The sequence below is a fragment of the Ascaphus truei genome, chromosome 3 (assembly GCF_040206685.1).
Source record: "Ascaphus truei isolate aAscTru1 chromosome 3, aAscTru1.hap1, whole genome shotgun sequence".
Classification (NCBI taxonomy): Eukaryota; Metazoa; Chordata; class Amphibia; order Anura; family Ascaphidae; genus Ascaphus; species Ascaphus truei.
The window spans coordinates 54,874,344-54,884,947 of NC_134485.1; the positions used below are offsets into that span (position 1 = coordinate 54,874,344).

Here is a 10,604-nt window from a genome sequence, read left to right on the forward strand (position 1 = left end):
GGGGCGGGGGGACAGGTGCACAGGCTCACGGCCACCTACCTCCTTGATGGGAAACGTGGCAAGCCGCGCATGTGCCCAGGCTGCAGCCAGGAGGGGGGTCAGGCAGCCATGCTGGGGAGGTCAGGCAGCCAGACAGGAGGCCACCATTAGTTGCGGGGGGATCGGGGGCCAGCAGGGAACAGCCGCACGGCCACACCAACCACCCCGATGGGAAACGTGCCTCTCCAGCGCGTACGCGCACCCCCCTCCCTCTATCTCCCGCCCAGGCTGCTTCCCTTCTTCCCCTCTCCTATTACCCTGCCCGCGCGGGTGCCAAAGGAGCGTGGGACAGAGGGGAAGCGCCTACCTTGTCCTCCAGCACTGGGCAGCAGCCGCGGGGACCCCCTCCAGCCTACATCCCGCCCCGGGGACCCCCCCAGCCTACATCCCGCCCCGGGCAGCAAGCGGGGATCGGGGGGAGGGGCTGACCTAGAGCTGCCAGCCGGCCCTCTTCCTTGCGTCAGGCCAGTCAGGGAGGGGGATTACTTATTTATTTATTTTTAAAAAAAATACAAATTTGGCGCGAGCAGGGGAATTCATAGAGCCGCAGAAGCGGCCTAAATCCACTCGTCAGTGGCCTAAATCCACTCGCCATGGGCTTGTGGTTATCATTAATTGTCGAACACTGTATATATATATATATATATAACAACAAAAAAACAATATGAAGTAGCGCCGCTAAATAACCAGTTAATTATAAATATTAATTATAAATTACTAGTGGGAGAGACAATAGCTAATTGGATAGGCTTGAAGGGGCAGCTAGATAGGGCTAGTACACTATGATAAAACTTTTAAAATAAACAAATGGCAATGCAATCTCCTGACAAAAAACCCTAAAGGAAAAAATATAAAAAATATAAAAAATGTATTTATTAATAAAAAATATATAGAAAAAATTGTCAAAAGATAAAAATATATAATAAAAAACCTTCAATACATAAAGTCCTGTTCCAGTGGAAATGTCCTTGGTTTCTTGCAGCCCGTTTAAAAGGGATCACCAGTCCCTAGTGATATCTGGAAAAAAGAACAAAAAAGAAACAGGCGCACACCTAGTGCATTACCACAATAAAAATGTATTGGATGAACATAAAATCTAACAAATGGCCACTCACAAGGATACAGCAAATAAAAGCATGTATGAGATAGGCTCTCATGTGCCTTGCAGCTCAATCACCAGCGTCCGTCCGCAATCAGTGGCGTCGTCACGTGGATCAGCCTCGCGAACCGGAACCGGAAGAGGGGTCTTTCACCTTCAGTGCTCCACCAAATCGGTCCCTCCGGGAAACAGGCACCCCAGATGTATAATAGTACAAGGTAGCAAGCCGGGAGAGCAGCACACGGGAGCCAAGAGTTCTCAGTCAACCTGCATCAGTGTTTGTGGGCAAATGGCGGCCGGACTCTAGCCACGCCCTACGCGTTTCGTCATCAAATGGCGACTTCTTCAGGGGAACTGAAGAAGTCGCCATTTGATGACGAAACGCGTAGGGAGTGGCTAGAGTCCGGCCGCCATTTGCCCACAAACACTGATGCAGGTTGACTGAGAACTCTTGGCTCCCGTGTGCTGCTCTCCCGGCTTGCTACCTTGTACTATTATACATCTGGGGTGCCTGTTTCCCGGAGGGACCGATTTGGTGGAGCACTGAAGGTGAAAGACCCCTCTTCCGGTTCCGGTTCGCGAGGCTGATCCACGTGACGACGCCACTGATTGCGGACGGACGCTGGTGATTGAGCTGCAAGGCACATGAGAGCCTATCTCATACATGCTTTTATTTGCTGTATCCTTGTGAGTGGCCATTTGTTAGATTTTATGTTCATCCAATACATTTTTATTGTGGTAATGCACTAGGTGTGCGCCTGTTTCTTTTTTGTTCTTTTTTCCATATATATATATATATATATATATATATATATATATATATATATATATATATATATATATATTTATTTTTTTCACACCCGACGAGGCAGACTTTGCACAACACACGTAACTTGTATGGGCTTGGGCCAGGAGAGTTCTCTACACCTTCCTGTGGAAAAACAAGCTCACCTTGTGTGAGCAACTTCCTGCTTTTTAAAGCACTTGTTTCACTGATAGTTCAGCCCCTGTTTAATTAGGCTGCAGGTGTGCTTCTTTCTGTCTGAGGAGATTAACACTCAGTGATCTGGCTGCAGCATCTCTCCATTCACTGTCACAGCCTACTGAGTCAGTGACTGTCACATATCCCTCTCCCCAGCGAAACATTGTCCTGTGGAGCGGCCCGTGCACCATTCCCGTGCACCAGCATCTTTGTCGCCAATGTCTGACGTCGGCCCTTCCCTCCCCCCTTTTTTTTTTTCTTGCCTTCCAATTTAGGCATTTTCTTTTTGGGGTAATTACCAGGCCATCTGGGCCTGAGGACTGGTTCCTCACTATCTCCTTTAATTCAGATGCAAGACTGAAATCTTGTAAAACTATGGAGTCCTCCAAGGCTTGTTTGGCTTCGTTAAGCTGCACTCTTAAATCTGCAATCTTTAACTGTAATTTCCTTGATTTCGCGGCATCCGCTGGTAAATCCACGCTACCTGTGTCCTTGATCTGTAAATCCTGAAGATGCATTGTTGTCCTTGTCCTTTTGTGCTCAGAGTCTCCCAAATCCTGTAGAAGAGCATTGACCTCGGTCAGCTCATTGCATACACTCGCCAGTGACTGTTTGGCCTTCTCTTTTGGACCTTTCTTCCTCAGTGTACCTTCAGTGTTGGGTTCCACACCATTTATCTTCAGTACTTCAACTTGGTCGGGATTCCTTTTAACCCGAAGTACACCCCATGGCACCTCTCTTTTACGGTCAGCAGACTCATAGGCTTGGGCCTTTCTGTCTTGACTCTTTAACTTACTCTGTTGGGAGATTTGCTGGACCATCTGTGCGGTCTTTCTCCCCTTATGATCACGGGCACACTTCCGTCTCATTCGCGGCTGTCTCTTCACAGTGGCTGCCCTCATGGCAAGGAATCCACTTTGTGTCCCCTGGGCACTGTAGTTTGATTGGATTCTTACTGTGCTAGTGCATCGCAATTTGGCCTTCGCATTCCGTGCCTTGTGGAAAGTAGACTGTAGTTCTGCAACGGTATCACAGTCATGCTTCCTGGAGTACCTCCCTTGTTTTATCTCTACCGCCACCTTTTCCTTGGACTGCTTCAGTAACCCAAACGTCTGTCTTGGGGTTGCAAGCTTTTCCTCCAGCTTCATCTGAGAAACCTCCTGCTGGTCAGCCGTAGAGTCCAACGTAGCGTCCCGCTCAGTCTTCAGAGCCTCAAGCTCCTTGACCAGGTCACACTTTTGTTTCTCCGCCATCTTGCTGCCAGCACACTCAGACTCCAGGTCCTTCCTCAGGTCTTGAAGCAGTCCTTCTGCCTTTCTTCTTTCACTCAGTGCGGCTGCTAGTTCATCTTCGTTAGAATTGAGTCGCGATTGTACGTCTCCTAGCAGACTCAGAGCAAGGCTTAAATCTGTCTCTCTTTCTTTATTCTGGACCTGCAGCTGCTGGTGCTCCTCCCGGACCTTGTCTAGCTCCAGCTGTAGCCGGGCCCCCTCATTGGTCATGTAGTCCAGCCGCTTGTGGATATCAGCCATCTCAGTTTCATGGTGCAACATCAGGCAGGCCACCTGACGGACGGACACCTCCTCCGTCTTGGCGCGCTGCATCTCGTGCTCAGCCATCTGCGTTTGCAGCTCTTCAATCTGATGCTGCCAGTCCCCTCTCAGGGCCTTCACCTCTTCCCGGTGCTTACTCTGGGTTTGCATCAACGCCTCCTCCATCTTTTTGAGCTCTGCAGTTCTTGTCGCCAGTATCGCTGTTGCTTCTGTCTTCCAGGCTTCTTTCTCCTTGGCATACTGACTCATGGAGATGGAGTTGCCTCTCTGCTTCTCCAGCTCTTGCTCCAGTCTTTGGACCTTCTCATGTTCCCTCTCACACAGAGTCACCTGGCTTTTAAGCTCTGCCTCCAGCGATGCTCTTGTGGCGCTCAACGTGATCTTCAGCTGCTCCAGGGCGAGGCATTCTTTTTCCAGCATTTTCTCTGCATTCTGCAGAGCAGCCTGTACTTCATTTTTTCCTTGCGCCAATTGTGTCTTCACTTTCTGCGCTTGGTGAAGCTTCTCAGTCCCATCACTGACCAGACCAGTCAGGTTTAAAACCTCTTCCTTCAGGTTTATATTCTCCATTTTCACAGTCTCTATATCCCTTAGGACCGTTTCATTGGCTTTCTTCAAAGTACCCAGCTCTGCCCCTAGCGATGCTCTTGTGGCGTACAGCGTGGCCCTCAGTTCCTCATGCTGTTCTGTGGGGACATACTGGGTACTCAGCCGTTCCTGTAGCACTCGCTGCTTCTCCTTGGCTGCTTGCAGACTTGCATGTAGCTCTTGCAGCTGGCTCTGCCATAAGTGCGTTGCCTGTGTGTGCTGCTGCAGGGAGACACGTTGCATCCTCTCTGCATTCTGCAGTGCTTCCTGCACCTCTAGCTTTTCCTGGATCAATTGCTTCTCCACTTTTCCTGCTTGGTGGAGCTTCTTATCACCTTTACTGATTTGATCAGTCAAGTCTGAATTTTTCTGCGTCAGACTTACATTCTCCTTCCTTACAGTCTCTAAATCCCTCAGGGCATTCTCATGGGTTTCCTTCAACATACCCAGCTCTGTGTTTAGACTTTGGCCCTCCTGGCGTGAGAGCTCCAGCTCTGTTTTGAGCGTGCTAGCTTCTTGGTGAGAAACTTCTAAGTCTTTGATGAAGTTTTGCACATCTCTCTGGGACATCTGATAGCATAGTCTCCAGTCAGGACTTGTTCTCTCTGATTCCATGTTAGCAATTGCGGTGTTGGCTTTATTCAAGCTTGTCGTCAGCTCCTCCAACTCACTCCGCAAGAGTTGCTCTGTTTTCTTTAAAGCAGCATACTCTTGTATAGCTGGGAGTATACACCTCTGTACCTCTGCATTAGCTTCTCGCTCCCTATTCAATTGTTTCTGCAAGACATCATAATAACGCTGGGCAGTTTGGAGTGCAGAAATTAAGGCCTCTTTTCCCTGGATCAAGGATTCAGCTTCCCTTTGCTCCTCCTTTTCCTTTGCCACCATTCCTGTGACAATTCTGCCGGTCACTCCGGTCTGCAGCACATCTCGGCGCCTTTCTGACGCATCTCCTGACAGCGCAGGTTCAAGTGGCTTGGTCACTTCCCCTGTGATTTGAGGAACAGTTTTCTTTTTCTTCTTTCTTTTTGCTTTATTAGCTCCAGAGATATCAGTGGTACTGGGCACACGCTCACTGGTATCAGCTTCCACATCTTGCTTGCACTCATAGGGCGTTGCTTGCTTTTGCAGCTGTTTGTCTTTGAAAAATTTTGGGCACACATCTTCCATGTGACCTACTTTATGACAGGCCCAGCATACTAAATTCATCTGTGGGTACGGCTCTCCTCCAGGGGCCACATACGAGTCGTCATCATCATCGTATGGCCTGAAGGGACACTGTTTTATATGGTTATGTACATTGCAAAACTGACACATGACGGCGGCCATTTTAAAACCCCGGATTTTTTTTTTGTTTTCTTCACACCCGACGAGGCAGACTTTGCACAACACACGTAACTTTACAATCTTTGAACCTTCTGGGTTCTTCTTAGGGCAACATCTTTGCCAAAATTCATTTTCACTTTCTTTTTTACCAGACAGGGCAAACTTTGCTCACAGCACTTGCTAGCTGCAAATTCACTCACTTCAGCAAAAGGCATTAGCTTTACACAGCAATCCTTTCATACCCGACGGGGCAAAATTTACACTCCGTGCTTGCTAGCTGTAACTTCCATGCTTCAGCAAAAAATCATTTTTTTTTTCCGCTTGAGTTCAGTGTCTCAACACATCTTCATCTACTGACCCCCAGAGGCGTAGCATCCCACTTCTGACACCACCTGTGGCAGGACGGCCTCGCGGCGGGGTCAGTAAGACGCTTGACACGATGGGAAACTTTAAACACTAGTAGTTTATTAGCCACAACCAAAATAAGTACGGGTGCACTGTCCTTTTAAGAAACTACTTTCTTGGAAATTAAAGCCTAGTCCCGTTAGGGACACTAACTCACTTCTTGAGCCCTTACTAACAGGACAGCTAGCTAATCTGGTCATGCCCAAAACATGCTACACAAACGATAACCAATAAGCATAATAAGAATAAAGTCTTATCTGTTTCAGCTCCAAACAGCAAACAGGAACACGGTTCCGGGGAGCAGGCTGTGTCCAGCCTCGCAGCAATGTTTATCTTTATCCTGGGTTGGGGTCCCAGCTGGTCCCAGCAGCAAAGCTCCTCGCAGGACTGGGGACCAGAGCAGCAGCAGCTGCTACGGCTTCCAAGCCGGGATAGTTCTCTCCACCTTCCTGTGGAAAAACAAGCTCACCTTGTGTGAGCAACTTCCTGCTTTTTAAAGCACTTGTTTCACTGATAGTTCAGCCCCTGTTTAATTAGGCTGCAGGTGTGCTTCTTTCTGTCTGAGGAGATTAACACTCAGTGATCTGGCTGCAGCATCTCTCCATTCACTGTCACAGCCTACTAAGTCAGTGACTCTGTCAATATATATATATATAATATATATATATATATATATATATTACTTTTAAATCCTCAGATTAGATCCTTAAACTTAATACAGCCCGCTAAAAAGAACCTGAAATCTAAAAGTAATTTACTAATTAGTTATTTACTTCATCCTGATACCGGATCACAATCTTCTGCATCTGGTGCTGCGCCCCACTGCCTGCTCTCCCCCAGTGCTCACGCCCCCTCCCTTACCTGTGTGCCGGCATCAAATTACGCTGCCGGTCATGTGACGTCACATCACATGACCCCGCGGCATCATTTGAAGCTGAATCACGGTAATTTAAATTCCTTTGGGAAGAGCGCAGGGCCTCTGTAACCACAGCGCCCCCCCCCCCCCCCCCAAAAAAAATCTTGCATGTCCCCCCAGTTTGCACACCCCTGCTTTAAAGTGCATCTGTACCATACATGGAAAATGTTAATCTTGTATTCTTACTTGAAGACCATTACATTGTCAGTTTCTAAACGACTGGATAGCCATTCTACCGTCCTTAGGTCCCAAAGTCCTGAGACTCGCCTTCAATCGTTATTACAGACCAAGTAGAGCATTTGTTTAAAAGTGATGCCTGCATACAATGTCAGCTTTCTCAGCAAAGAGGTCTCATTTTTTGCTTAAAATGTTGATCACATTTTTAATGCACTGCTTCGCAATATCCTCTGTAGTCACTGTTTTCTGAAATAATTTACCAAAGCATATTTGAATCATTTTAATTTCTTACTGCAACTATAAATGGGTATGCCAAGTTATTAAAAATAAAGTTTGCTTTTTATTATACAAACTGAAAAAATTATCATCACGTTGACATATGCTATTTCTGTGCTGACTGTAAAATGTGAAATTTAATTTAACACATAAATGATCCATAACTGTTGATTGCGACGGCAAATCACAGAAAACAATATGCTTTGATTAAAAACTTACATGAAAGGACATTTCCCTAAATACACTGGTAGCAATTCTCTAGCTGCTACACCATAGGATTGGTGTGATTTCATTGACTCTAGAAACAAACTTAACTTCTACTGCACAGTACTGCCTTTCAGAGAATTGCTAGAGAATTGCTACCAATGTATGAAGAGTCATGGGTTAGATTCCTGCATGGTATGGTAAACTTATTAGTGTAGGGGGGAGGTGTGTTTATGTGTGTCCGTTAGTAATAAAGCATTGATTGTTATAAAAAAAATAAAAAAAATAAAAATCTTGGAGATGTGCGCTGCGCACGTGGACGCAGCCTGGTAGCAGGGAGAGGAGAGAGCTGCAGATGCCGGGTAAGTCCTCGCGTGGTGGCCATTTCGCAATCCCGGTTATAACGCGGTTTCATTATGTGGACCCCGAGCACCGCGTTATAACGGGTTTCAATTGTACCTCCACTAGCCAGAGAGAAAGAGCTCAGTGAGTAAAACACTGACTCTGGCACTGAGTTTGAAGCAGACGGACCTGGTTCAATTCCTGGTGTCGGCTCCTTATGACCTTGGGCAAGTCACTTTATCTCCCTGTGCCTCAGACACCAAAAAACATAGATTGTAAGGTCTACGGGGCAGGGACTGGGTCTGCAAAATGTCTCTGTAAAGTGATACGTAAAACACTAGCAGCACTATACAGGAATATTTTTTTTATATAGCCTAAAGCTCTATGGTTATATGAAATTCTACTTATGTCAAGTCTCTTATTGTTTTTAAGTCCCAACACAATTATTCCAGTTCCAGCTCAATAACAGTATCAGGTTTGGTGTGGTGTAATTCCACTGTTTTGTTGTACAATACAAAAGCAGAATACACTGGATGTACCAAAAAAGAAGCTGCATAGGGAAAACATCTGAGCAGAAATTAGATGAATTTATTATGACTGTATTAGGAAAGCTGGGTTACTGCTGTGCTTCATGCTCAGTTTTTCCAGCCTTCCTTTATGTTTTCACCCAAAGTTTGTGCAGTACCACTTTTTGCTAAATTGTGTGCTTCAAGCATGTTAAGGTCAACTATTGGTAAGTATGCTGGATTATTGGGTTTGGCAGTAGATGAATAAAGTAATTTGTTCCAGCATGTGGTTCTATAGTAGTACAACCTTTCATTATTTAATTTACATAGAAAATGCCTACACGGTTGTAAAGTATTAATGACAAAAACATACATTTTTATATAAATTGGTATGAAAATAGGATATTTTAAAAGTTAAAAAAATCATGGAATCTTGATACCGTCATTATTTAAGACATTCATTTATAATCGCTCCTACTGTTAAGCTTATCAATATATTGATGTAACAATCATGACAGTGATTCCATCAGGAATGTTTGTTATGACAAGAAAAAGCAATGTAACTACCATCTGAAATATAACACATGGAAAAATGTTATATGTTTTTTGTCTGAACTGCTTTTCTTATTTCAACAGTTCAGCTATTACTGTTAAGATACAGATAATGTTTGTTACTTTAAAAATATAAATATTATTATTCTGAGTAGGAGTGAATGAACCTTTGAAATTTACACAAATACCTATGCCCTTTCATTTGAAAAAGAACCTTTAATGCACACATTACAAGAAGTTGCAGATTCCTGCAGTACTCAAGAGCCTAAAACCATTATTGAGTGTGTTCTCTTGCCAAAAGAGAATCAATGTTTGGAAGTTCTGCTCTCTTTAAATGAACATTTTGACCTAACACAAGAGGAAACTCAAAACACGTTCTTTAAAATATGGCAATGTGGACTGCAAAATGTTTATTGCTGCTATTTGAGCTCTAAAGGTGCAAGACAATATATCTTTAAGATTATTCTACTGTAGATTGAGCTTAAAAATGAAAGCAAGGTCAAGCCCTTTGGTGAACTCTTGCTTGCGTTTTAGAATATTAATGTTTAGGAATTAGGTAAAGAAGTAATTCACCTTTCTAGAAATTCTTTGACCTTGTACACATGCTGAGTTCCCGAGGAAACCTTATTGTGTTTCTGCTCTTGTTTTTAATTAAACACAGGTCTGCTGTCCAAGCACTTCGTCCCGGAGGAACATTGGTGTATTCTACATGCACACTCTCAAGGGCAGAAAACAGTGATGTGATTACCAATGTCTTGAATTCTTGCACTGACATTGTACCTGTGGACTTGAGCGACTTGGCTAGTGTATTATCTCACGAGTTCACTTTTGCCTCACATGTGCCTCATGGGCTTTTGGTGCTTCCGGATCATGGAAAATCGTGGGGTCCCATGTATGTAGCTAAACTAATGAAAATGTAGTTCAACAATTTTTTTTTCTTTTGCAGTACTTCTAAATTAAATACATTTTCTGTACTACCAATTGCTTGTGTTTGCCTTTTCTCATAAAAAGGAAAGAAAGGAAAAAAAAAAACCTGAAATACGTCTCATACATTACAGGAGATAATGACCCATATTTAATAAGCTGTGCTATGCCTTACGACACCTTCCAATTCCTTAAAACACCTTTCATGTGTCAGAATAACACCACTTAGTAAATGTGCTACAATATGTGGTGAAATATTTGTATTCCCTTTTCATTTATTAGTCTTCATCTTAAAATATGGGAGATTTGGCATACAAACAGGCATTTACATCAGTATATCAAGGTATTTACTTCAGTTCTTGCTCTGAGAGCTGCAGGCTCTGATTTTCTGTTGAGTAAACAGTTACCTGGCACATTTATTTTTAAGGGGTGTATTAAATTCTGTGCCTCTTGCATTTTTTCCTCTATTATTCGTACAAATAAATGTTATCAGGTCTGAGGTGGCAGATACACCACAAAAACACATTAACCATGTCATTATTTACTTTTGCATAAATCGCATACTACGGGGGGGATGGGGGGGGGGTTTCAGTCACAGATAACATTCTTATATGCACTGTTTTTAAGTTAACCCTTGCTTTCTTTATTCAATGTACCAACGCCGGGAGAAGAGATCAGTAAATCTCGAAAGCTTGCACAAATAAAAGCATTTCGT

At 44.3% G+C, this 10,604-nt stretch overlaps 1 protein-coding gene across 5 annotated transcripts in view; it reads left to right on the top strand.

Annotated features, from left to right (window-relative positions):
* Positions 1–9,946, top strand: part of NSUN3 (NOP2/Sun RNA methyltransferase 3) — a 47,775-nt gene extending 37,829 nt beyond the window's left edge. For 4 of the 5 annotated variants that reach the window (XM_075594035.1, XM_075594034.1, XM_075594036.1 and 1 more), the window contains exon 6: positions 9,627–9,946. In XM_075594035.1, coding sequence (XP_075450150.1) covers positions 9,627–9,885 — 259 coding nt within the window. In that variant the 3' untranslated portion in view covers positions 9,886–9,946. The remainder of the gene's footprint in view (positions 1–9,626) is intronic. The other variant, XM_075594037.1, reaches the window with a different exon arrangement.
* Positions 9,947–10,604: the final 658 nt, after the last annotated feature.